The sequence below is a fragment of the Talpa occidentalis genome, unplaced genomic scaffold (genome assembly GCF_014898055.3).
Source record: "Talpa occidentalis isolate TD23 unplaced genomic scaffold, MPIMG_talOcc4v2.1 talOcc4.7, whole genome shotgun sequence".
NCBI lineage: Eukaryota > Metazoa > Chordata > Mammalia > Eulipotyphla > Talpidae > Talpa > Talpa occidentalis.
This window is the reverse complement of record NW_023605083.1, coordinates 9,094,183-9,121,932: the sequence shown is the minus strand read 5'-3', so window position 1 is coordinate 9,121,932 and position 27,750 is coordinate 9,094,183. Positions and strand designations below refer to the sequence as shown.

The window sequence follows — 27,750 nt, the reverse complement described above, 5'->3', positions numbered from 1 at the left end:
CACACACACACAGCCCACAGACTCCTCCCTTTCTCTTGCTTTCCATTTCATTGCTACATCCCATCTTCCAATATCTGGGCTGCACCATGTGGGTCACCTCCCTGGCCAGGGATTGAACTCATGCTGCAGTGCTGAGGCTTAACCCCTTGCGCCACCAGGGAGGCCCCGACTGTATTTTTAATCTCAGTGATAATCAACCTGGCATTGACCCCACAGCCCTGACTGCTCATGGCATTTCTTCCTCTACACCTCCAACAGGAGCGGGGGGCATTGTCACTGTGATCGCCCAGGATGGCTGATGACAGAACTTCAGCTGTCTTCACCCTTTGGCCCCCTCGGCAAAATGCTCAGGTGAGGATATTGTCTAACCTCAGACAGAGGAGCAAAGGCCACAGCCAGGAAACATTTCCCCAAGATAAAAAGTCCTGAGAGGATGAGAGATGGGGTGACGCTCCCCCTCCTACATGCCCCATTTGTCCCAGGTTCTCGTGTCCCACCACACGTGGTGGCCACAGCCCCTGCTGCCACCAGTAGCTCACCCTCCCCGCTGGCTCCCGGCTGTTCATGAGGCCTTCAGCAGGGACACGACCTGCAAACCAACAGGTGAGCTTAGGGCTGTGCTGGCACCCTTGGGAGTTCCAGGGTCACATTTGAACCCCTTAGGCTTGAGACACCCAAAAGAAGCAGGCTACCCACAGTGGTCTAGGAAGGCTCAATAAGCAAAGGGACTTGCCCGCCAGACTTATATCAAGGCACCATGGGAGAGAACCATTTCCACGCCTGCCCGGGAGCCTCTTACAAGCTGATCTGCGTGGCTGCAAAAATCTGTCTCTCCTGAGGCGGTAAACAGGAGAGGCTGTCACCCGGGGAGAGCAGGCAGAAAGTGCTTCCCAAGACAGGGCAGGGCTAGGAGCCCCTGATGCCCCCTGGCACCCCCTTCAGTTGGCATGTCAATCAGATTCCTGTTTCCCAAGCCTTCCTCCTACTGGAGGGATGGAATTGACCAGGGCGGCCTGAGAAAAAGGAACAGAGATCACCCCCTTGCTGGCTGCAGGGTGCCAGAGCCCAGGTAGCCAAACAGACATGCTGATGGGGAGGAAGATGATGATGCTGCATTTGAAAGTCTTTCAAAGAAAACTAAATGTGAAGAGGGTCTTTGAGCTGAATCCCAGTGCGGTCTCTCAGACAACGCAGGAAAATTGCACTCTACACATCTGGAACCAAATCTGCAACGCCACCTGATGCTGCCTCACCCCAGCACCCAGTCCTCATCTTGTAGCGTTGGCAAATGAGCAGTTAGAGCTACTACTGATCTCAGGGTCCCCTTCAAGGTTTAGAGAAAAAAATCCCAGCTTTGACTGTAACACTTAGCATCTACCTTACCTGAAGCAAGTTTCTCCTCTGATTTCTCTGCCTTAGAACGAATTTAGGAACCTAAGCAGCAGCCCTGACTTCCTGCTCCTGGGCTTCTCCGAACACCCAGAGCAGCAGCCTCTCCTCTTTGGGCTCTTCCTGGCCATGTACCTGGCCTCTGTGCTGGGCAACCTGCTCATCATCCTGGCCATCGGCTCTGACTCTCGCCTCCACACCCCCATGTACTTCTTCCTGGCCAACCTGTCCTTCATCGACACCTGCTTCTCCTGCACCATTGTCCCCAGACTGCTGGTCAACATTCAGACGCAGCACCACACCATCTCCTATGCTGGGTGCCTCGTGCAGATGTACTTCTTCATGGTATTCACCCTGCTGGACGACTTCCTGCTGGCCGTGATGGCCTATGACCGCTACGTGGCCATCTGCCTTCCCCTCCACTACACCACCATCATGCATCCCCAACGCTGCCTGCTGCTGGTCGCCGCATCCTGGCTCTGCTCCCATCTCCTGGCCTTCTCTCTCACTCTCCTCATGTCTCAGTTCTCCTTCTGCGCCTCTCATTCCATCCCACACTTCTTCTGTGATCTTCCCCCTCTCCTCAAACTCGCCTGTTCAGACACCCAGGGCTTTCAAGTCATGATGTTTTCTGAAGCAGCGCTTTCAGGTGTGGTTCCTCTCACCTGTGTCTTGGTCTCTTATGCCCACATCATCCGCACCATCCTCAGCGTCCCTTCTGCTGGTAGGAAGCACAAAGTCTTCTCTACCTGTGGTTCCCACCTGTCAGTCCTTACTCTCTTCTATGGGGCTCTATTTCTAGTGTATTTCCAGTCCTCATCCTCCTACTCAGCAGACACTGGAATGGTGGCCTCTGTGGTATACACGATGGTCACCCCCATGCTGAACCCCTTCATCTACAGCCTGAGGAACAGGGACATGAAGGGAGCGTTGTGGAGACTTTTCAGCTGGAGAAAATTCTCTACTCACTGAAGAGTCCTTCCCTTGAATGGAGGCTCCTTGATCTGTCTTCTGCCTGAGCTTCCCCACTGTAATTTTTATTTTTTTAAGATTTATTTATTTATGCATATAAGAACTGGGGTACAAGCCAGAGATATGGGGGTGTGAGAGGAGTCACCAGAGACAGAGTGGGAAACAGAACAGGCAGACTGACGAAATACACTGCTGAGAGGAGCAATGGGCGAGACAGGAGAGGTCTGCTGCGCCATGTGGTTTGCTTCCTGGCTGGTCAGGGATCAAACTCATGCTGCAGAGGCTGCGGATTGCTTCATAGTGCAGTGCTTAACCCCTTGTGCCACCAGGGAGGATCCTCCACTGTAATTTTTTAAAGCACAAAGTTCAGGAAGTCTAGAACTCAGTATGGCAAATAGATTTAACAAATGGAGACTCCCGACTCAGCAGGATTGCAATAGGATCAACTGGCCAAGGACAGAGCTACAAGTGACCATAGCTCTCAAAGTGGCTGATTAGAGAGGACAGCTGTATAGACAGATTCACACCAGAGAGTAAATACCATCCAGTGGACAACATCAGATGTAATTTAAGTTATGGAGAAAGCCAGTGAGCCATTCAGTCATGACTAATGGGCCCCACCCAGCTGTCACTGGACGAGGGAGAGGATCTGGAGTTGCTGAGTTCATCCCACCATTCAACTACACAGATGATGAGCGAGGATTGAGCCAGCTGCTGTCCACTGCTCCACTGGGAACTGGAGGAATGTATCAAGGGGCTCTGCTCCCAACCCCAGGATCCTCTGGTCAAGATTGAATAGACAACTATACAGACACCAATGCAGGCAGGTGAGGAGTCAGCGTTTATTGATTAGTGAAAAAGCAAGGAGATAGCTCCAGGGAAACCTCTCTGGACATGAAAGTGACTCTGTAAGGCCCAGGACTAAGGATGTATAATGGTGCTAAGACTGGGTTTTGAGAACAAAGGAAATAAAGTTTATTTGGCTGAGAAAGCAAGGAGAGTGTATGGCTAAAGTCCATTTGTCCTTCTGAGTATGGTTCACGTATTGTTACTAAGTATGAGCACCCATCAGCTGAGGCTTGGTGGTCATTCAAGGCTCATGACTCTTTTCTACTTTGTTGAAAAAACGCTGCAGGTACAATTAAATTTAATTTTTTGTTTAATCTTACATCATGAGTTTTCAAGACATTATTAATCTCCCTGATTATTTGACACTCTAATAAGCTTACCTCAGAAGAAAAGTCCATGTTTTTTTTTTTCATTTTTTCATTTTTTTAATATTTATTTATTTATTTATACAAGAACCGGGGTACAGGCCAGAGGTGCAGGGGGTGAGAGGATTCACCAGAGACAGAGCGGGGAACAGAACAGGCAGACTGACGAAATACACTGCTGAGGGGAGCAGCAGGCATGACAGGAGAGGTCTGCTGCGCCATGTGGGACCCTCGCCGGCTGGTCGGCCAGAATTGAACCAGCGCTGCAGAGGCTGCGGATAGCTTCACAGCGCTGCGCTCAACCACCTGTGCCACCAGGGGAGGTCCCATGTTATTTTTTTTAAAATGTTGAATATTTTATTGTTTCTACACTTTTACTATTTTAAACAAGGCTCTGGTAAACACCTAGTATATATCTGTTTTAGATTTTATCTGATTGTAATCTTTTTTTTCCAGTGTTAAGATTTTTTGGGAGAGGGGAGGGGATTATGGGTGCTTTGGGCCACAGTTTTTATGACTTCACCCATGGGTGATTAGGGATGGCCAAGTTTCATTATTACAAACTACAATCCAATAAAAGTCTCTGAAAAGAAATAATTTTTATATTCATAGTATGTGACTTTTTAAATTTTCAGAAGTAGAATGTCTAAATAAAATATTTCTAGGACTGGTTATCTATCCACGTTGCCAAAATACCTAAATAAATGTGCCCTTTTTTTTTTTAAAGAGAATTTTTGGAGTTAACCACAAACATCTTTTCTTTTTTAAAAAAAAAGATTTATTTATTTATTTATGCAAGCACTGGGTACAGTCAGAAGCGCGGGAGGGTGAGAGAGTTCACCAGAGCCAGAGCGGGGAGCAAAACAGGCAGACTAACAAAATACACTGCTGAGGGGAGCAGCGGGCGCGGCAAGAGAGGTCTGTGTGCCATGTGGGACCCTCGCTGGCCGGCCAGGGATCGAACCGGTGCTGCAAAGGCTGCAGGCAGCTTCGATCCCAGAGCTCAACCGCTGCACCACTGGGGAGGCCCTAAATGTGCCCTTTTTTCTCTATCTTCTACATAGCTTCAAAATTCGCTTAATTATAACTAATACGTTAGCTAAAATGGTTATCTTCTTGCTTTAGTTTTATTTTTTTCCATTATTGATGAGAGGACTATTTTCCTGAGTTTGTTAGCTAATTTTTTTAAATTCTCTTACAAATTATTTTGTCATGTAATCTGTCCATTATTTAATGGAAATTTTGTTGAATTGTACAGGAGTTTTTCCATTAAAGATATTATATCTCTGTCATCTTTGTCTAGGTAGTGCCATCAACTAACTCTTCATCTCTTAACTTTGTGATTTCTTTGTGTAAGAAAGTGTTTATTATCAAATCAGCGCATCTTCATCACCTCCTTTACAGAAGTTATAGTTTTAAAATACTTATCTAAGAAGAATCTATGCAAAGAAGAATCAACTTTTTTTTTCATTTTTGTCTAAAATACATTACTTTTTAATGTATACAGTATTACCTTGGTGATTTTTTTTCATTTATAAAGATGTTGAATAGCAGTATTATTTTTTATTTAAGAAAAACAAAGCTCATATTCCCACAATTGTCATATTTATACTTGATATGCATATGAATAAAGAGAAAGGCTGTTGTGAAAACGTTGGATTTAAATTAAGTGTTCTAGGTATAATGCATTATATTTTACTTATTGGATACATAAAAAAGTATCACTGGCCTGAGAGGCTGGAGAGGTTTCTTTCCAATATTCTCTAATTGGGATGCTCCCCTCGCCCGGTCTCTATCCTCTGCCCACTGGGCTGACACCCCACCATTAAACCAAAGGAATGAGTGTCTCCAGGCAATTAAAGAGCAGCACCAGTCCCGAGTCAGAGGAAACCGTGCTTGGCCTGTGCCCTGCAGGCTGACTCACTAGGTAACGGGGTTTATCTTGACCTGGTTCCAGCTTTGGGAGCACAAAGTTGTGTCTTTGGCCACTTGAGGCTCAAACAGCATCAGCTGGAGCTCAGGCTGCTTTGTGCCTTCAATGCCACCAACTACCAGAGACAAGGCTCTGGCTAGATTCCAAATCTAACATTCATAATCCGAAATTAATTTTCAAGAGTTATAAAGAGAGAAAGGGGGAGAAAAAGAGGAAACTTATCAGGACAAGGCTGTCCTAGGAATGCTCTTAAAGTCTCTAGTCAACTTTTGGCTGATATATGAGATTCTAAATCCTAAATATAACCTCTCCCAGAAGGTGTGAGTCTAAACTGACAGCTTCTGAGACCTGGTCTGCAGGGAAGGCTCGGTATCTCTGCAATGAGACCTCGCCAGCCACCAGCAGGCACAGAGTCCAGCAGTCCTGCCTGGAGCAGAGCCCTGGCTCCACACAAGCAGGAGCCTGTGAGGAGCAACAGCACGTCTGTTGAAGATGGTTTAGTACAGGGCAAGGCCAGAACAAGTGACACCAGACTTTCCAGGCAAAGCCATTATAGAAAGCAACATGGCTATGCCTCAAAAAATTAAAAATTGGGCCTCCCTGGTGGTGCAGGCGGTTGGGTGCAGCACTGTGAAGCTGTCTGCAGCCTCTGTAGTGCAGGTTCGATTCCCGGAGGGCCAGGGAGATTCCTACATGGCACAGCAGACCTCTCCTTTCTTGTCCGCTGCTCCCCTCAGTAGTATATTTCAGTCAATCTGCCTGTTCTGTTCCCCACTCTGTCTCTGGTGGATCCTCTCACCCCCTGCATCTCTGGCCTGTATCCCAGCTATGTATGCATAAATAAATAAATCTTTAAAAAGAAGTAAAAGTAACGATTGTGACATCCAATCTATCTTTTTTCTCTTTAATTATTTTCTGCTACCTATCATATGGCACTGATGAGGAAAGTGTGTACTCCATGACAGGGACAGGCTGAAGATGAAGAATCCCACCTACATGGCCCCTGAGGAAAACAATACAAGGGCAGTGCCCCCATGGACCCACACCCTCATCTCTTTGAGAGGAGGCACTGCTGGGACCCCAGGGGCCACAGTCTAGAATTGCCTCATCCTGTCTCTAACTAGGAAGTCTGGGATTGAGTCCCAGGAGACACCACATGTGAATACTGAGCAGTTCCTCCTGAGTCTTCAGTCTGGAAGAACTCAGAGGCACCAGTCATGTCGTCCTGGGGAGACAGAGCAGCAAGGAACCCAACCTCCTTGATGATAGTGTCAGAGAGTGGGGTTAGCCAGCATCTCCAGGTAAGAACTAAGGCCTCAGGACGGGACAGGAGACCAGCCGGCCAAAGGTGGACACTCACGGGCACACACAGGGCACATGGGAGCTGCTGTCTCTTCCTTTTTCCATTTTCTCTCTTATAATCCTCTCTGCCAGTCATTTCCCAGCTCTCCTGATCCCCACAAGGCTTACCGAACTCAGGAGTTCCTCACCTCCCTAATGATCCAGTCCCAGGTCATTATGGAAAGAGAGTCTCAGGCTACCCGTTCTCATCAGCGATCAGGACATAGCAACTGGGCAACAACAAACCTGTGGATGTGAGAAATCTGCAAAGGGAAGGGTGTTGTGGTAACAGAGGGCATGTCACTTTCATCATAAAGCTCACCTCCACAGCATCTGCTACAAGATCATATCTGATCACACAAGCGTGGGGCCCAGAGTCACTCTCAGCCACTGCCCTCGCCAGCACCAGCACTCTGCTCTGCTACCACCACCTACCACTCACCACCCCTGTCCACAACCTTTTGTTGTTGGTTTTTTAATTTGCAGTGAGTAGCTATTTAAAATAGATTTATTTATACTCACTATGAAATTATAGTTACTTTGCCTGATTGAGTTATTTGATTTAAGTTTATGTTTGGTTTCCAGATGCTTTGTCACTAACAGTTCTGAGTAGAGTTATAAGCACTCAAGGAGAGTGGTGGTGATTATGATAATGATGATTCATCTTACACCTCACAACTCACAATCTATCTCTCTCAGGAGGTAACTTGGGCCAATGACGCACCATCATGTATTCACAACAATAGAAACAATGACTAATATATAAGGAACATTTACTACAAGCCCGCATTGCTCTAAACATTTTACAATCGTTATCTACTTGAATCCTCACAACAACGCCATACAGTAAACTCAATTAATATTCCTTTAAACAGTTGTGAAAGGTAAAGTGACTTTTTCAAAGTCACACAGAGAGTGAAACGTGGGGAAATTCTGACAGACTCCTGAAGGGGTGTTATTTTTCTTCTTCTTTTTTTAAGATTTATTTATTTATTTATACAAGCACTGGGTACAATCAGAAGCGCAGGAGGGCGAGAGAATTCACCAGAGTCAGAGCGGGGAACAGAACAGGCAGACTGACGAAGTACACTGCTGAGGGGAGCAGTGGGCAGTAGGAGAGGTCTGTGCGCCATGTGGGACCCTTGCCCGGCAGCCGGGGATCAAACTGGTGCTGCAGAGGCTGCGGGCAGCTTCGCAACCCAGGGCTCAACAGCTGCACCACTGGGGAGGCCCGGTATTAATTTTCAATTGTCACAGAAACTAGTGTGACATTGGCACATGCTCCCTCTGGGTGTCACACATTTGCCTCCAACCACCAGACAGGAGCACTGGAATCCCTCATTTCGATTGTGCCTCATGGTTCATGAAGAAACTTAAACTGATCCAGTATCTGAACCCTCACAAATGTATCAGGTGTGGTTATTATCTACATCTAAACCCAAAGGGAGCAAACTCCAAAAGGGCATCTAGCTACCAAACTGAAAACAGACCTGGGAGAGCCAGACCACAAAGCACACTGTTCCCAGATCACACTGCACCAAGGTGTACTGACAGTGATAAAAACGACCACTTTCTTAATTTTGAGCCTTCCCTGCATTTGTATTATCTCTGCAATAGCTTCATGAAGCAAGAACACAGTAGAATACAGAGACTTCAGAGCTCACATGACTTTCCTAAGAACACACTGCCTAGAACAGGCACAGAAAGGAGACCCAGGGGGTCTCCCTGGTGGTGCAAGGGGTTCAGACGAAACCTATGAATCTGTCTGCAGCCACTGCAGCACGAGTTCAATCCCTGGCCAGAGAGCTACCAACATGGCGCAGCAGACTTCTCCTGACAAGCCCACTGCTCCCCTCAGCAGTGTATTTCGGTCCACCTGCCTGTTCTGTTCCCCACTCTGTCGCTGGTGAATCCTCTCACCCTCCACACCTCTGGCCTGTACCCCAGTGCTTGAATGCATAAATAAATAAATCTTTAAAAAAAGAAAGGAGATCCAACCAATCTCTAGGCCCCAAACCCCATGATCTTAAAATTGATGTTGCTGATTGAGATATTGATAATGAAAATAACAAACACTTTCTTGACAAAGCATTTGCCAGTTAACAAAGTTTCCATACCCACATTAATTCATAGGCATAGTCTTGAAATGCAAAGAGGCAGTGTTCTCCCAAGACTCTCTAGTATAAGTCTCATGGTTTTGTTGACTTTTCTTTTTTGTAGTGCAAGTGTCTCCTTAAGCTTTGACTGTCAAGGCATCACATCAAAGATGGCAATTTCAAACACTGCCAGCCACACCAACCTGATTATCACAGTCCACAGTCCTTGTGCTTTTCACGTTTGCACACGTGGCATTACAGCTACTACTGGACCTCAGGGTCCTCTTCAAAGAATATAGTACCAAAGACCTCGTCTGTGTAAATATTATGCCTATCTTTTATTGAGCAAGATTCTCTTCTAACTTCTCTGCCTTAGGACGAATTTAGGAACCTAAGCAGCAGCCCTGACTTCCTGCTCCTAGGCTTCTCCGAACACCCAGAGCAGCAGCCTCTCCTCTTTGGGCTCTTCCTGGCCATGTACCTGGCCTCTGTGCTGGGCAACCTGCTCATCATCCTGGCCATCGGCTCTGACTCTCGCTTCCACACCCCCATGTACTTCTTCCTGGCCAACCTGTCCTTCATCGACACCTGCTTCTCCTGCACCATTGTCCCCAAGGTGCTGGTCAACATTCAGACTCAGGATCACACCATCTCCTATGCTGGATGCCTTGTGCAGATGTACTTCTTCATGGCCTTGACCCTGCTGGATGACTTTCTGCTGGCCGTGATGGCCTATGACCGCTACGTGGCCATCTGCCTTCCCCTCCACTACACCACCATCATGCGTCCCCAACGCTGCCTGCTGCTGGTTGCTGCATCCTGGCTCTGTGCCTACATCCTGGCCTTCTCACAGACCATCCTAGTGTCTCAGTTCTCCTTCTGTGCCTCTCATTCCATCCCACATTTCTTCTGTGATCTTCTCCCACTTCTCAAACTCGCCTGTTCAGACACACATATATTTCAAATCATGATATATGCTGACTCAGCCCTCTCGGGTGTGGTCCCATTCACCTGTGTCCTGGTCTCCTATGCCCATATCATCCACACCATCCTCAGGGTCCCCTCTGCTGGAGGAAAGAACAAAGTTTTCTCTACCTGTGGCTCACATCTGACAGTTGTCACTCTCTTCTATGGAACCCTCTTTCTAGTGTATTTCCAGCCCTCATCCTCCTACTCAGCAGACACCGGAATGGTGGCCTCTGTGGTATACACGATGGTCACCCCCATGCTGAACCCCTTCATCTACAGCCTGCGAAACAGGGACATGAAGGGGGCTTTGTGGAGGCTCCTTGGCTGGGGGAGGTGTTCCACCCCCTAAGAGGTCCCTGAAGCCAAGATTTCCAATTTGCCTTCTTCTCTGGACTTGTCCATCATAAAATTGAAAGACACACATTCAAGACAGGATGGATGGTTAGCCTTCCAAACAGATGCAAGAAAATGAAGTCTGACAACCTAGGACTGGGCTAGGACTAACTGGCCAAAGATAGAACTGCAGCCTGGAGAAAGTGAGTGACCAGCAGTCCCTACAAGCGACTTGATGAGTGCCTAATGTATCCAAGCAGATTCAGTGTAGCCTTGGGAACAGCAAAAATGCCAATAAACCTGTAGGAGCAAGTTCAATAGGAACACCTAGTAGAACTATAAATTCTTCCCCCAAATAATGGGGACACATCTACTATATAACATAGTGAATATAGTTAACAATACTCTGTTATAGTCTTCAAAGTTGCTATAAGATTAGACCTTAACAAAGGAAGTGAAAATTACATGAGATGAAAAGTTAGCTAACATTAATGTAGTAACCATATTGCAATATGTAAATACATCAAACAAACACATTGTATACACATTTCTAATTTTTTGAAAAAGGAGATGCTGGCAAGACCAGGCAGGTAAAGTCACTGGGTTTCAAGGACCGTTTCTGAACCTGCCTTGGAAGAAGCTCATTTATGAGAATTGACCTCAATAAAGAAAATGACACCAAATAGGCAAAACATATGTGTGGCCCGAGAGGACACAAATATTCTAGAAAAGAAACCTGGACAGAAAAAGATTAAAATTTGCTCATTGTCACTTATCTGGAATTAGTCTCTTGCAGGTTATTTGGGTTTTGGTTAGTTGTGACCAGTCTTTACTCTTTAAACTCTGATTTATTTTTTCTCCAACTGAAAAATCATTTGTTATTGCAGTAAAGAGAAAATAGTTAAAATTTTTCTAAAGATTTATTTATTTATGCATACAAGAACTGGGGTACAGGCCAGAGGTGTGGGGAGTGAGAGGATTCACCAGAGACAGAGTGGGGAACAGAACAGGCAGACTGATTGAAATGCACTGCTGAGAGGAGCAGCAGGCAAGTCAGGAGAGCTCTGCTGCACCATGTGGATTAGCTCCCTGCCTGGGGATCGAACTCATGCTGCAGTGGCTGGCAATAGCTTGATAGCGCTGAGACTTTAACCCCTGTGCCACCAGGGAAGCCCCTATAGCACATCTTCTTACACTCCTCTGTCTTTGGGTTCTCAGGGTGTTTCTTTAACTTAGCTAATATAAATAATGCTGCAGTAAACAGAGGAGTGCATATATTTCTCCAAATAAGTTTGTTTGTTTGTTTTGGGTTTTTTTTTGGCATTCTTTGGGTAGATAACTTGGAGTGGGATTGCTGGGTCATATGATAGATCTATTGTTAATTCTTTGGGAAACCTCCACACTGTGTTCCATAGGAGATGGACTTGTTTGCATTTCCACCAACAGTGAATAAGGGTAAATCCCTTCTCAAAAGATCCCCTTTTGGGCCCCCCTGATGGCGCAGGCGGTTGAGGGCAGCTCTGCGAAACTCTCCACAGCCTCTGCAGCACGGGTTCAATCCTGTCCAGCTGGTGAGAATCCCACATGGTGCAGCAGACCTCTCCTGTTTCACCATCTGCTCCCCTCAGTGGTGTATTTCAGTAGATCGGCCTGTTCTGCTCCCTGCTCTGTCTCTGGTGAATCCTCTCACCCTCCTGTGCATCTGGCCTGTACCTGGGTTCTTGTATGCATAAATAAATAAATCTTAAAAAAAATCCACTGTATGTTACACAAATTCTTATGATCCTTTTCTCTGTACATTTGATTTATGTTGTTAAGATGCAGTCAATGGGGGCCTTCCTGATGGTGCAGGCAGTTGAGCGCAGCGCTGTGAAGCTATGCGCAGCTCTGCAGTGCCAGTTGGATCCCCACCAGCCTCGGAGCAACCCACTTGGCGAGCAGACCTTTCCTGTCTCGCCCGCTGCTCCCCTCAGCAGTGTATTTCGTCAGTCTTCCTGTTCTGTTCCCTGCTCTGTCTCTGGTGAATCCTCTCACCTCCCGCGTATCTGGCCTGTACCCCAGCTCTTGTATAAATAAACTAAAATCTTAAAAAAAAAAAAAAAGATGCAGTTAATGATCTACCTTCCCACTGATGTTCTGTGAGTGTTGCTTTGTCTGTATCCTACCAGTATTTTGTGACCCTATTTTTTACTTAATAGTTGCAAATATTTACTTCTCTTTCATTTGCTTACTTACTGTTTCCTTAAGCCTATAAATAAATTGTATCTGTGTTAAGTATGTCTCCATGTTATTTGACTATTTAAAGACTTGTGTAAGTCCTCTTTATATTAAAGATTTAAACTTTATAGGGCCTCCCTGATGGCTCAGTGATTGAGTCTCAGGGCTATCAAGCTATCGCCAGCCAATGAGGCACGAATTTGATCCCAGGCCAGGGAGCTGACCCACATGGTGCAGCAGACCTCTCCTGTTTCGGCTGCTGCTCCCTTCAGCAGTGGATTTCAGTAGAGCTGCCTGTTCTGCTCCTCACTCTGTCTCTGGTGAATCCTCTCACCCCCGCACCTCTGGCCTGTACCCTAGTTCTACTATGTATAAATAAATAAATCTTTTTCTTTTAATAAAGGAAGTCTTTAATTCAATAATTTTTAAAAACCATAGCTCTTAAAGGACAAGTGATTTAAATAAACATTTCTCCAACTAAAAACATATAAATCACCAATAAGTACATGAAGGATGTTCAAGGTCTTTATTCATCATGGAAGTGCAAATCAAAACCAGAATGAGAAGCCATTTCACTTCCACTAGGACGGTTCTACTCAAAAAGATGGACAATAACTAAAGATTGATGAGGAGTTAGGTACACCCCTGTACCTAACTAACAGTCCTCCTACACTGAGGGTAGAATTGTAAAATATTGCAGCCACTTGGAAAATAGTTTGGCAGTTTCTCAAAAAGTTAAATGTAGAGTTGCCACACGGCCCAGTAATCCCCTTCCCAGGTATCTACCCAAGCAAACGCATGTCCACACAAAAGCCTGTGCACGTTCACAGTGGCATCATTCATAACCAGAGAATGGAAACAACCTAAAAAGCACGCAATGATTAAAATTTTTCCATTAACGATTATATTAGTTAGGTCTCACAATAATCAAATACCATATAGATGTGGAAAAGACATGTTAGGGGAGATGCTGTGAAAAATAAAGGGGATCGGAAAGTCACTCCCACAGATGGCCCCTCCCATCCTACAAAGCATAGTCCAGCTGCCATGGACGGGGAGAGGCAGGAAACCCACCTGTGCCCTAGGTCCTCCACTGAGGTGGAAGATTCACTTGCTTTTTACTGTGGGAGGGTCCAAAGCTGAAGATACTGAGACGTGCTACGTACAGCCTGGCTGAGACTGAGCAACAGAACTAACAATCTCCCGTTGTCTCTATGAGCCTTACTTTGAGTCTAACACTAGAGAGAAGCAGCTCACGAGTGTGAAGAGGATCTGCTCTCCCTGTGGCAGCAGCATGCAGGACCTGCACTGACAGTTAAGGGTAGAAAATCCTCCAAGATTCCAAGCCTCACACTAAGCCCAAGAAAGCGATGGGCCCCTGGAGGAATATGAAGTGCATTGTGCACTGAAGGTACAATAGCAGCTCATAGCAAAAAATAAGTTGGTGATAAAATATACACCAGCCAGGGCCTCCCTGGTGGTGCAGCGGTTGAGCGCTGGGTTGCGAAGCTGCCCACAGCCTCTGCAGCGCCGGTTCGATCCCCGGCTGCTCCCCGGCCACCAGAGGAGGGTCCCACATGGCGTGCAGACCTCTCCTGCCGCCCGCTGCTCCCCTCAGCAGTGTACTTCGGTCCTTCTGCCTGCTCTGCTCCCCGCTCTGGCTCTGGTGAATTCTCTCACCCTTCTGCGCTTCTGACTGTACCCAGTGCTTGTATAAATAAATAAATAAATCTTAAAAAAATATATATATACACCAGCCAGAGCAATCAAAAGATAGGGTGGCACTGGTAATATCAGACAATGTCGACATTCTGTGAAGCTCCACTATTTGGCCCCTTATTGCTTACCTTGCTAGGTTCCCACACACCTCTCCACCATCCTCTGAGCTCCAGTCCCACTGGCCTCCTTCATTCATCAACTGCGCCATTTGCATTCCCACATCCAGGCCTTTGCCAGGCCAGTAGTCCCACCTGAAACGCTCTCTTGAGTATTCTTAGTTAGTTAATCCTGACTCTTTCTCCCTGCATACTCCATGAAAAAAAAGCAACTAAGAGACACACTACAGGGGGCCGGGGAGGGGAGGAGGGACTAGAGTCAAAATAAGGGGGGTGGGAATTGGATGAGGAATATAACCAAGATGAAAATTCACACATTGTGCAAAAATGAAAAATGATGTAAAAAATATATAAAATATAATTTTTTTTTTAAAGATTTATTTATTGATTGATACATACAAGCACTGGGTACAGTTAGAAGCGCGGGAGGGAGAGAGAATTCACCAGAGCCAGAGCGGGGAGCAGAGCAGGCAGAAGGACTGAAGTACACTGCTGAGGGGAGCAGCGGGCGGCAGGAGAGGTCTGCGCGCCATGTGGGACCCTCCTCCCGAGGCCGGGGAGCAGCCGGGGATTGAACCGGCGCTGCAGAGACTGCCGGCAGCTTCCCAACCCAGCGCTCAACCGCTGCGCCACCGGGGAGGCCCTAAAATATAATTTTTTAAAAAGGGATGTGATTGGGCCTCCCCGGTGGCGCAGCAGTTGAGCGCTGGGTTTCGAAGCTGCCTGCAGCCTCTGCACCACTGGTTCGATCCCTGGCTGCTCCCCGGCCACCGGAGGAGGGTCCCACATGGTGCGCAGACCTCTCCTGCCGCCCGCTGCTCCCCTCAGCAGTGTACTTCGTCAGTCTGCCTGCTCTGTTCTCCCCTCTGACTCTGGTGAATTCTCTCACCCTCCCGTGCTTCTGACTGTACCCAGTGCTTGTATAAATAAATAAATAAATAAATAAATAAATAAATAAATAAAAAAAAGGGATGTGATTTTGGTACATCATTCAGCTCTTAAACTTAAGCTTGAAACATAGTAGGTGCAATGAGTATTGGTTGTGTAAACTGGAGAACATGTGGCAAACATGATTGACAGGTTAGCTGGAAGACACACTGTAGATGAGGTGATTCTAGTCGAAGATTTCCAGCCCATAACCATCTACTCCCCACCACCTGAGTCACTTAGCCCTAATTCCAGGCTCAACCCCATCTGATCTCTGTAAGGGTAGTTCTCAGTGGACATTCCAAGTGGTTTTAATCCTGGCACCTTTAAAGTTACCTATATGTGGGGCCGCCCCAAGAGTTCTGAGTAAATTTCCTCACTGTTAACTCCATGTCTGCCCTGGCCCTGACCATGGTCTCAGGAGGCTTCCTGTCTGCTGCTGCATCAGGCACAGTCAAACGTTTCCCTCTCTGTCTTGGAGTCATGCTCTTGTATATGCATCTCCAAGAAACACAGAGGGATACGGTGACTCTCCTTCAGAGGCAGGAAGGTTTCCTGCACAAGGTGATATTTGAGCTTGTCCTTCTACAAAAAGGGGGACCTTTCCAGGTAGACAGGAAAGAAACTGGACAGTTCAGGTAAGAGGAACAATGTAAAGTGTTAGAAGAAGAATCTGTGTTTGTGTAGAAGCTCACAAGCCTAATAAAAATACTGATTCCCAAACAATAGATGGAAAAGTAAGCCAAAGGGACTCCCTCATCAAGTAGCAGTCCCTGCACAGAACCTGGGGACCCACTCAGGTTAAACTTTTCCAACCTCCCCCGGCACCAAAGAGTGAGTCATCTGGCATTCCCCTCCACTAGCTGTGATGGAGTCCCCAAGGGGTGTGGAAAGAGTCTCCATGGAATCCAGGGCAGGGGAGAGGGAAGGATTCAAGAGGAAAACAGGAAGAGGACAGTCCCTCGTGCCCAAGAAGAATATAAATGCCTCCTGTTCTTACCTCTGGGGCCGGGCATGTCCCTGCTAACTTCCCTGCAATTCTCACCCCAAAAGGCTGGACTGAAGCTGCCCTGTCGACAGAACTCCCCACCTTCTAGGTATGTCCTACCAACACAATAACCACGCACGAACACAGTGGAAGCAGCGGTGTCGGGGCCAAGGCATTGGAAATGTCTGTGTGCAGGGGAGGAATGAGCTAAGAACTTGGGCTTGATAGAAAAGGGGCAAGCTGCAGGAAGAGAAAGGCGAGAGACTAGTTTCTCCATACTTAATATGTTCATAAGTATGGTTGGTCTGCAGAGAAAGGATGTTCAAAATAAATAGAGATAGTAGCTAAGAGACTAAGAGAACCCTCTAGAAAACTGGAATCTAAAATGTCAGAGCGGCCCTATATGTCTTAGGGTCTTCCTACTCAATCCTGATGTCTAAAGGAGCAGCAGCAGCCTCACCTGGGAATTTGTCAGAAATGCAAAATCTAAGCCCCTGCCCCTTGTCCTTCTGAGCAGAATCTGCCTTTAACAAGATCCCCAGGTGATCCCCATGCACATAAAGATTGAGCAGTTCTGCTGCTCGGGAGTCCCAAATCAAGCTGCATATCAGAATCACATGGAACATTGCTTTTCCAGCCCAGGTTTGTGAATACTGTGGTAGATCAAGTGAATCTGAATTTCTGGGCACTGACAGCGCTTACAAAGCTCCACTGGTAACTGACGCTGGGCCACAGAACAGATTGGGGACAGCTGATCTGACCTAGTCTCTGCAATCCGAAGATGAGAGAGCTGAGGCAAGACGATGGCAACTAGCTTGGAAATCTATGAAGAGACTGAACTGGGTCTTTGTCTATAGACAAAGAGAATTGGATTTGGAGGTAGATCTGAGTTGAAGCCTGAGTTCTATCCCTACACAGCTGTGTGGGTTGGGATAAGTCTTTGGAATTCAGGGCTCTTGCCTTCATGGAAAGAAACACTACCAAGCCAGAATTACCCGTCAGAGGTAGTAAGGCAACAGAGAGAAATCAATGGAGAATTAACTATGTTTTGTGCAGGCACACACACAATCTCTCTCTCTCTCTCTCTCCATAATGTTATTTACTAAAGTTTGGGCATCCTTGTGCCCCAAAATTTTGAAGCAACTGAAAAGCCTTGAAGTCTCATTGTCCCTGTTTTACAGATGGAGAAATGGAGAGGCACCCGAAGTAGCTCTACGCGTCCCTTCCTGAAGGTGAGTAGTGCTTGCTTCCCAGATGGACAAACAGAAACATACAAGGGACTTGCCACCAACTAGGCTTTGTGTGCAGAACTCCACCAAGCCAGTGGACTTTGTTCATGGAAAATGTGAGTTGGGTGGGGCAGGAGTTCCACAGATTTCTCTACCCCTAGAGGCTATCTGACCTCTTCCAGTGACCACACTGAAGAGAAAGGGAAAATCCTTAAAGCCCCCTAAAGAAAGAGGGAAGAATCAAGAATGGCCCCAAATGCTGAGCTAGGTGAGATGGGTAATTATAAAATAATAGGGTAGGGCTATGATACAGAGTCCAGTGAGTGGGGCTTCTGCCTGAGAGGTGGGGCAGTAGGGGGTTCAAATAAAACTTTCTGGAAAAATGTCCCCTGAGCCTCCCTGGTGGCACAAGGGGTTAAGCATAACACTGTGACTCTATCCACAGCCTCTGCAGCATGAGTTCGATCCCCAGCCAGGGAACTGGCCCACACAGCACAGCAGACCTCTCCTGTCTCCCTGCTGCTCCCCTCAGCAGTGTATTTCAGCAGATCTGCCTGTTCTGTTCCCTGCTCTGTCTCTGCTGAATCCTCTCCCCCTACCCCGTACCTCTGGCCTATACCCCAGTTCTTGTAAGCATAAATAAATAAAATTTTAAAAAAGAAATAAGCCTTGGAGAATTGCATGGTGCATCCACAGCCACACCCATTTGTGTGGTACAGTTAGGGCTGGAACCCAAGTCTGCCTGACCCCCATACAAAGTGCTGTCTCCTCCATGGTGGTTGGTGACCTTTCTCTCTTCTCCATCTTGCATTCTCTCCCCAGTCTCTGTCCAGCAGGATGACCCCAGAGAATGTCACCTGGGCCAAGGCTGCCCCTTCTGAGTTCATCCTCCTGGGCATCACAGACCGCTGGGACCTGCGCGTGACCCTCTTCCTGATCTTCCTGCCCATCTACCTGGTGAGCCTGCTGGGGAATGTGGGCATGGTGCTGCTGATCTGTGTGGACACCCGGCTCCACACCCCCATGTATTTCTTCCTGGCCAACCTCTCCCTGCTGGACGCTTGCTATTCCTCCGCCATCGGCCCCAAGATGCTGGTGGACCTGCTGCTGCCCCACGCCACCATCCCATATGCAGCCTGCGTCCTCCAGATGTTTGTGTTTGCAGGGCTAGCCGATGCTGAGTGCTGCCTGCTGGCAGCCATGGCATACGACCGCTATGTGGCCATCGGAAACCCCCTTCTCTACACAACATCCATGTCGCCACGGCTGTGCCTGGCCTTGCTGGGCGCTTCAGGCCTGGGTGGGGCAGTGAGTGCCTTTGTCCACACGACCTTCACCTTCCGCCTTAGCTTCTGCGGCTCTCGGGAGATCAACAGCTTCTTCTGCGACATCCCTCCGCTGCTGGCCATCTCGTGCGATGACACCAGTCTCAACGAACTCCTCCTGTTCGCCGTGTGTGGCTTCATCCAGACAGCCACCGTGCTGGCCATTGTCGTGTCGTATGGTTTCATTGCCAGGGCTGTGATTCGCATGCGCTCAGCAGAGGGCCGGCGGCGAGCAGCCTCTACCTGTGGCTCCCACCTCACGGCTGTGGCCATGCTGTACGGGACCCTCATTTTCATGTACCTGCGCCCCAGCTCCAGTTATGCCCTGGACACCGATAAGATGGCGTCTGTGTTCTACACCCTGGTCATCCCTGCTCTCAACCCACTCATCTACAGCCTCCGAAACAAGGAGGTGAAGGAGGCCTTCAAAAGAACCTGCGGCCGATTTTGCTCTGTGGGGCGGGGGCACCACTGAGGGTCCAGGAGGCTGGTTAGGACTGACTGTGGAGAGTGAGAAGGACCCCTCTGTCACTGGGTAAAGATGATGTTCCTCTGGCTTGGATGTCTCTTGTTCTTGCTTAAGGGACAGGAAGAGGGGGGAGCTTAGAAGAAGGCAGGCAGCAATCTGGGGGGAACTAGGGCCACACCTATAGACAGAGCCTATATCAGGTTAATTTGCTCTTTAACTGCCTTAGTGTCTTCACTGCTCAAAACAAAGTTCCTACGTGTCGGCAGGTGAGGTAACTTAGGTGTATTTGCCACTTGTGCTTCTAAGAGATTGAGTCTCAGAAACTCCAAGTAAGAGCTATGTTGACTCCAAATGTTTCTAGATTCTTGCACCTTTTTTTTAAAAGATTTCTTTATTTATACATACAAGAACTGGGGTACAGGCCAGAGTTGTGGGGGGTGAGAGGATTCAGCAGAGATACAGTGGGGAACAGAACAGGCAGATTGACTGAAATACACTGCTGAGGGGAGCAGCGGGTGAGACAGGAGAGGTCTGCTGCGCCATGTGGGTCACCTCCCTGGCCAGGGATCGAACTCATGCTGCAGTGGCTGCGGTGAGCTTCATAGGTTGCATCTTAACCCTTTGCACCACCAGGGAGGCGGTTCTTGCACTTTTAAGGTTCATCATGACCAGTAAATCTGATCTCCTTGACCCTGAGCATCGTCAGAACCCACTCATGCCAAAGAGGGGGCTGGTGTGGCAGACCTCCCTCCCTATTAACCTCTGTATTCCAGCTCTCACATACCTGAGCTCATTCCTAAACTCCCAACATCTGGGTTATGATTTGGTCAGGATTGGATTAGTTGGCAAGCAATAGAAGATAGGAAAGGGTCAGAATTATGGTTACAGTTAGGAAAGGGTTAGACTCAGAGTTCAGGTTATTGCTAAGATGGGGCTGGGGTTAGGGTAGAGTTAAGGTTAGGTTTAGAATTGGAAAGCAATCAGACAAACAGGATTGAATTAAAATTATATAAACTTTAAGATTTAGATTGATTTTAATTAGCACTATATTTGGAATAAATGTAGGGGTTTAGATACACTTGAACTCTTAGAAATATTAGAAATATTTTAAAATTAGAATTATAGTGCACACAAAGACTGGAGGTCATTTTTATTTCTATGACTAAATTAAATTCAAATTAGAGTTTAGTTCTTTAGCTGTTAGATTTCAGTTGAGTTGGTATAGGTGATAAATTAAAGTCACAGTCTAGTTATTATTACAGTTAGTTTAGTTCTAGCTCAGAAGTAGATGACAGTGAGGCATAAGAAGTGTTTTAAGTATCAAATCGGCATGTTTGGGGTCTTAATTTAAAACTTACTTAAGGTATGGATAAGGGTTAGTGTCTCTTAGCTGAAGGGTAGATGTTGTCTCTTAGAGATGAAGGGTAGATGTTGACTCTAATATGTTTAAATTGCATTCAGAGCTGTGAGCATGCGCACATTCGCAGGCGGGTCAGCTGGGGTAGACTGCTTTGTGTTAAGAGCACAGTATCCAGTGGCAGGGGTAGAGGAGAGAGATTGCCATAATCCTGACCTCCTGGGCAAAGGTACCCACCATATTCTGAGCCTGGGTCACTCTGGACCCTTCAGAGCCAACGCTCTTGAGATGTTCACCCACCCAGATTTTCTTTGTCTCCCTAACTCAGTTATACCTGAGCAAGGTCCAGGCCACTGCATTCTGCATGAGAAGCTCTTGCACACGGGAGCAGCACAGAAGTGGACCCCATGGCAGGCGCTTCCAAGGACGGGTGGAGCGTGGCCAGAACCAAGTGTCAACACCTGCCTGATCCCCTGCCAGTCGCCCTAATGATGACTGAGATGAGTCCTGGTGGTGAAATATGGGACTCAAAACAATGTTAGTTGCTACCACCTAGTAGGTTACCCTTGGAGTCTCTCCCTTGTGCCCCAGTCAGGGGTTGGCCTTGACTGTCATGCTACTCGCTCCTGCAAGCTGAAATCAGTCCCCAGGTACTTAGACCAAAGGCTTCCCTGGCTCCCTGGGAGGTGCTGCCCCTTCTTACCTGGACCAGAACCCCTCCTTGTAGTCCTTTGGTAGGTCTCAGGCTTACAGAAAGAGGAATTTGGCAAGATCATCTCCTTAAACTCTAGGGAATTTTATAGGTTTACTGACAGAGAGACCAGCTCATCTTGGTTTGCCCAGAATTGTCCCAGTCTTAAGATTCCAAATCCAGTATCCTAAGAACCCCCTGGGAAAACCAGGATGGTGGGTCAGTTTATTTACAGATGAACTAGCAGCTGGAGTGCAGGGGATATAATATCCCAAACTCAGAACATTTTGTCAAAGGTTTAAATAAATCTAAACCCCTTCTCCCATCACAATGTTTATAATCCTTTCCAAGTTCTTACCTCCAATCCTCATAACAACTCGTGTTGGCAGTGATTGGAGGTATTACTGGGAGAGATGGCAACCTCAGCACTGAGAATGCAAGGTTTGCCCTTCTCTGTAACCTTTTCTTCCTTTGTGGGCTCTGGGGTTCCTATGCCATACACTATCAGGGGAAAGTTTCCAGACACCCACCCTCATAGATACAGCTGCCCTCAGAAACACACACCCCCAAGCCAATAGTCACACTTGATTGCAGAGACCCCAGAGCCCTCTGACCAGGCATGCAATCCTGCACATGTGCAGAGTCATGCAGCCACACACATGGCCATTCATCAGAGGAGCAGCACTTCCCACACTCCAACATTTCCTACGAGAAGCTGCCAGCAACAGTGGATGGGATGGCAGAGTTGACTCCAGAAGATACTGCTCTATGTCCTAAGTTCCCCTGCTGAAGTCCCAGTCACTGTTTGGGGTTCAGGAGTCAGCCTGCCCTTCTCTCTGGTTTTCACAAAACAGAAAGATTAACAAGCCCCTGAGTGGAGCTGCCTCCTGGCCCAGGGGGAGAGGCAGCCACAGAAGGGGGTGGTGCCTTTGGAGAGAAAGGTTCTCCCAAGACTCAGACCACACAGGCGTGGGGGTTCCCTCCTTGGACTCTCCAATGACAAGCTGTTCCTGGTCCCTCCTGCAGGTCTCTTCTGCAACGGGGAGGCCAGAAGGTCCACTTGGGACTCGGGGCCAGGCTGGACAGTGTGCAGATCTGTCTTCCTGAGTGTGACCATGAGCTTGAGTCATGGTGTGAGTGCGAAAGTGTGTGCTGTCTGCACGAGGCTGTGACTGTGTTACGGTCACTGCATGACACACGTAGAGGCAGTGCCACATGGGGCTGGCAGTGTGGACGTGGACACACTCCTCCAGGGGGCACATCTCTGCTGTGACCCACCATGAGCCTATGAGCATGTAGGGTAGGCCCAGTGGGTATATGAAATGCAGATTGTTGTGCTCAAGGTTACAACTGTGTGACGGAGGAGGGGAAGAAGTGGGGTTGGGCGTACACAAAGGGGCCACAGTGGGTGATGATGAGGCTTGCCTAGGTATGACCAGGCAGGGAGCTGTGCTTGGTGCTGTGAGCCTTCAAATTGGGGGAAGCAAATGTTCTGTTCATAATAACCAGCTTGGTCTTCTCTCTCATGGAAACTAAGAGTGGAAATTTTGGGAAGGAGGCATCACAAGACCAGAAGCTGATGAAATGAGAGGTGGGGGTAGGAATGATTAACAACAGCCATCAAACAAACTGTAGGAAAGTAAAGTATATCCGGAGGCGCAGACTGAGGTCCAGACCAGGCCAGGAGATAGAGATTAAGGCCATTATAAAAAATCACAGGTCCTTTCAAATGGACCTAGTCAAGCCAAATATTAAAAAAGAAAATCCTTAAGCACCAACCCTAGAAATAATTAATTTAACAGCAGTTAACAACCTTACAGAGGAATGAATCCCCCCAAAGAGATGACTTTATCAGTGCAATTTCTTTTTTTTTCTTTTTTTTTAAAGATTTATTTTATTTATGCATGCATGCAAGAGCTGGGGTGTAGGCCAGAGGTGCAGGGGGTGAGAGGATTCACCAGAGACAGAGTGGGGAGCAGAACAGGTAGATCCACTGAAATACACTGCTGAGGGGAGCAGCGCATGAGACAGGAGAGGTCTGCTGCATCATGTGGGTAGCTCCCTGGCCGGGCATCGAACTCATGTCACAGTGGTTGCTGATAGCTTCGTAGTGCTGAGACGTAAGCCCTGTGCCACCAGGAGGGCCCATGAGTGCAATTTCTACCTGGCAAGAGGCAGCATTTCTGCCCGCCTGGGACGATGCAGGCCTCTCATAGCAAACCTGTTTCTTCCGGGGCAGCTCTTTTCCGCCCACTTGTATTTGTGCAAGACTCGTTTTCTTCCCTTTCCTTTTATAATAAACCTGCCCCTGTGGGTATAACTACCAGTGTCCGCCTCCTGGGAAACTCGCCACGTGCCGCTGAAAGGGGAGCTCTGATGAAACCTCTCTCAGAGGTAACCCAGGACCCCACTCTCTGAACCCAGCACCTCTCCAAGTGACATCACCTCCACGGCCCAGAATACTCAGGAGGCCACAGCAGCCAAGGGAAAGAACCGTTTGAGCCCCTTCTCTGAGGCCTCTCCTGATAGCTCCTGTCAGGCCCACACTCTCAGAAATACTGGCTTTACTCTCTCTCCCTTTCCTCTGTGATCCCCAAATCCACCCCCACACTCTAATGGCCCAGCGTGACTCTCCTGCCTCCAAACACCAAGCACAGGCCAAGGCCCAGAGAACGCGCAGGGAAAATGGGCGCTGACACAAATTAAAGGAGTAACAGCTGTGTGGGTGGGTGGCAAAGCTTCCAGACGTAGAGAGGAGATGGTGAGGGAGTCCGGCGCAGCCTGTCGGGGAGAGGGAGCGTTTCATGGAAAACAAGGCCACCAACCCACACCGTAACTTCCCAGTCACCAGTCAATTGCACTGTACCAGTGGCCTCAGGCTGCAGTGACGGGGTCCCCCAGCGTGAGGGCCTCACACAACAGAAACAAAAGTGCTCACAGTTCTGGAGCCTGGACGCCCAGGTGGTGGTGCCGGCAGGGGTGGTTTCTGGAAGCAGCTTCTTCTCCCTGTGTAACACCCTTATCCTGGGAGGGGGAGGGGAGGCCCAGGTTCCCTGCCCCACCCTAAGGAAGGGTGGAGCGGAGCGGTTGGGAGAAGCAGAGAATGTTGTTGTTGCTTTTTTTTTTATTTAAACAGGATTTGTTTTTCTGCTTTGAAACTATAATGAGGATGCGCCAAAGGCTGGTTTGGTCTTCTTAAAAGGACACCAGTCCTTATAAAATCACTGGTTCAAAAGGAAACCTGCACTCCTCTGCCAATTGCAGCACTATCTATAATAGCCTAGGGCCTCCCCTGGTGGCGCAGGCGGTAGCGCTGTGAAGCTGTCCCCAGCCTCTGCAGCACCAGTTCGATCCTGACCGGCCCCGGCCTGCGAGAATCCCACATGGCACGACAGACCTCTCCTGTCTAGCCCGCTGCTCCCCTCAGCAGTGTATTTCGGTCAGTCTGCCTGTTCTGTTCCCTGCTCTGTCTCTGGTGAATCCTCTCACCCTCCCGCACCTCTGGCCTGTACCCCAGTTCTTGTATGCATGAATAAATAAATCTTTAAAATAAAAAAACATATAATAGCCAAGATATGGAAACAACCCAAATGCCCCAAAATAGACAAGTGGATCAAAAAAGATGTGGTATAGTTACACAATGGAATATTACTAGTGATCAAAAAAAAAAGAAACTCATGCCATTTGCTGCAACATGGATGGAGCAGGAAGGGATTATGCAAGCTGAAATAAGTCAGAAGGAAAAAGAAAAATATTAGATGGTCTTGTTACAGGGCAGGGAGAGGCATCCCACACCCGCAAACCTGCCTGCTCTCAATAGGTTCTGCCATCCGCCGCATCAACACAAAACATATGGGACTTTAATGGGAAGGAACTTTAATACAATTAGGAAACAATCCAGGAAAGGCAAAGAATATAGTTTCTAAATCAACTACCCAAAGTTACCCGTCCCCTCGTGGGTAAAAGTCCACCCAAGCAGGATTGGCCCAGAGCAAGGCCCCAAAGCCTGCCACAAGTCTAAAGCACCTTCCAGTGGGGACTTACAGAAAGGGATCCGAGTCTGGGAGGAAAAGAGCAAAATCAAAATCAAGACCAAAACCGCCATTGTCACATCGCCCCAAGTCTCACCCACATCTGTGTCACCCCGTCCATGACCAAGAGGCAAGCGCAGTTTCTTCACGTGTCTCTAGGCTCCATGCGCCTCCTCCAGGTCTCCTTCTGGCTCCATCCTGCTTCCTCCTTCCTCAGTCTCCCCTGCAGCTTCTTCTCTCCCTGCTCAGCTCCACCCTCCTTTTTGGGTGGGGCAGGAAACCTGGAACCTCCCCCTTTCCTGGGGACCCCCCTGTTACAGTCTCATTTATATGAGCAGTATAGAGAAACCAAATAGAAGGTCAAGAAAAAGTTAAAACTAGCAAGCTGGCCATAAATCTGAGGCTTAGGGCAAAGGGAGGGGAGGGAGGGGAGTCAAAACAGGGACAGGAAGAACACAAGAGAATATCGTGATGGTTCACAGGTAATATGGTGGGACAACTATGGGGACTGTAACAATATAAGAAAAAAAAATTATTAAAAAGAGGGGAAAATAAGAAACCAGTACTATGGCCTCATTTCACCTTAATTACCTGCATAGTGGCCTTTCTCCAGCCACACTGGGTGCTGGGGCTTCAACACATGACCATAGGGTGGACACAATTCAGTGCCTAACGACGACCCTGGGCAGGCACCCCCACCTCTTTCCGGCAACCTATTTGAGAGAACATTCCTATAGCTTGTCCCTAGGTGAGGCTGCCAAGTGGCACTAAGATCCTGAGTTCAGAGCTGATAGGGAAGGGAGGGGGAGAGGGCACTGGCACTGGAGCTCAGGGGGAGAGTGAGGGAAGCATGTGCACCCATGGAGGGGTGAGGTTGTACGCCCCAAATTATACAGCTATGGAAGCAAACTGGCAAATCAATAACATTTAAGGAGGGGGAAAAAGATGCTGAGTTCTGAGCTCCGAGTTCCTGAGTCTAAGCCCTGCTTTGACTGTTCACTGGCTGACCTTGGGCACATGCTTATCTATAGAGTGAGGATAATATCACTCTGGGGTTGTTGGGAGAATGAGCTAGAAAAGGTGTAGAAAGGGCTTAAAACAAGGACCTGCCCTTGGTGACTCTCAGTACCTATGCTACTCCCTGCAGACAGGCGCTACTGAGACCAGGAGGCTCCAGGGACCAATGACAGGACTGGGCTTTGAACACAAGGGCTGTGCTTTTACCTGAGGCCCTGGGGCTGGTGAGTGTCCACTGCCTCCTCCTCTCTTCCAGGGTCGGCTCATCGCTCACCCTTAACTGACCATCACGTGGACTTTAAGTGTATGTATGTTGCGTTCATCAAATAGTATTTCTTTTCTTTGTTATTCATTAATAAGGTGTGTGAATATTATACTTTCTGGTTCTCTTTCCTAACAACTAACTCTCTAAAATGACTCTTAATGGCGCCAGGCATCACCCCCAGGCCCCAAAGCCCAAGTTTCTGGCTTTTACTTAAAAAAAAAAAAAAAAAAAGTTGAAACATTTCGTTCCCTGTCCTCTGCCACCACCGTGTGGTCATGTCGGGTTACAGCCGTTCCTCTGGCAGGGCTGGGAATTGAACTTGTTATCTGGTTCTCTGTCTGCATAGGTAGGGCACCTCTGATTACACATAGGGAACGTTCCTGGAAAAGCAATATAACAGGAAACCGACAACCCAACGTGGAAAATTCCCACTTACTCCGACTTTGGGGACATCCCCCCACTTAAGCAGCAAACATTCAATTACGTCAAGTGGGATCACATTCCAGAAATGACAGGACATGGTCCCTGTCCCCAAGGACTTCATAGTTTGACATGTAAACAAATACTTACAATTCACCTTTTGGCAACCACCTCTGCTGAAGTTGGGGTCAGCAGATGGGAAAGGAAGACAAATTCACCAAAGTCACCAGAAATTTCACATCCTCTACTTATTAATATATTAAATTTTTCATTAAATTAAACAAGATACCAAATGAGAGCCTTCTGACAACAGTAGATGACTTGTTGAGCTGTTTCTAGTTGCTAAGCAACAGGCTGAATGCTTTATCAGTGTTGACTCGTGGGCCTCTCATCCAAATTGCTGCTATCCCCCTGGCACATCTGGGGAAAAAAAGGTACTGCCAGTGCTCACTGGACCCACACGCTAAGCCCTCCAGACTTTTCTCAACCAACGTCGCCACTGTCTGGAGGCACACACACAGTGGTATGACTGTGACTCTCTACAGAGGCAGGGGAGACTGCATCTAAGCGTGCAGAAATGTGAGTTTTGAACTGATTTTCGAAGGATAAATAGGGCTTTTCCCAGGATGGTAAGTGGAAGCAAGGCTTTGTAGAGAGAGGATAGTAAAGAAACAGATGACATTTATGGAATATTTACTATGTGTGACATCATGCTAAGAACTTTAGCTCATT

The 27,750-nt window shown here is 47.7% G+C and overlaps 3 protein-coding genes across 3 annotated transcripts; all 3 read left to right on the top strand.

Moving 5' to 3' along the window:
- The first annotated feature begins 291 nt into the window (after positions 1-291).
- Positions 292-2,361, top strand: LOC119230460 (olfactory receptor-like protein OLF4). Its single transcript, XM_037491627.1, has 2 exons — positions 292-351; positions 1,420-2,361. The coding sequence occupies exons 1-2, from the start codon at positions 292-294 to the stop codon at positions 2,359-2,361; spliced, it is 1,002 nt and encodes a 333-aa protein (XP_037347524.1).
- Positions 2,362-6,725: 4,364 nt separating this feature from the next.
- LOC119230456 (olfactory receptor 1361-like) lies at positions 6,726-11,536 on the top strand (the record flags this gene model as incomplete). The annotated part of the gene is made up of 3 exons (XM_037491622.1): positions 6,726-6,809; positions 9,322-10,237; positions 11,514-11,536. Coding segments are annotated over exons 1-3 (1,023 nt in total), but the record flags the coding sequence as incomplete, so codon positions are not given.
- A 6,744-nt stretch (positions 11,537-18,280) lies between these two features.
- LOC119232998 (olfactory receptor 5C1) lies at positions 18,281-19,243 on the top strand. The gene has a single exon (XM_037495387.1). It carries the CDS (start codon positions 18,281-18,283, stop codon positions 19,241-19,243), a length of 963 nt encoding a protein of 320 aa, XP_037351284.1.
- Positions 19,244-27,750: the final 8,507 nt, after the last annotated feature.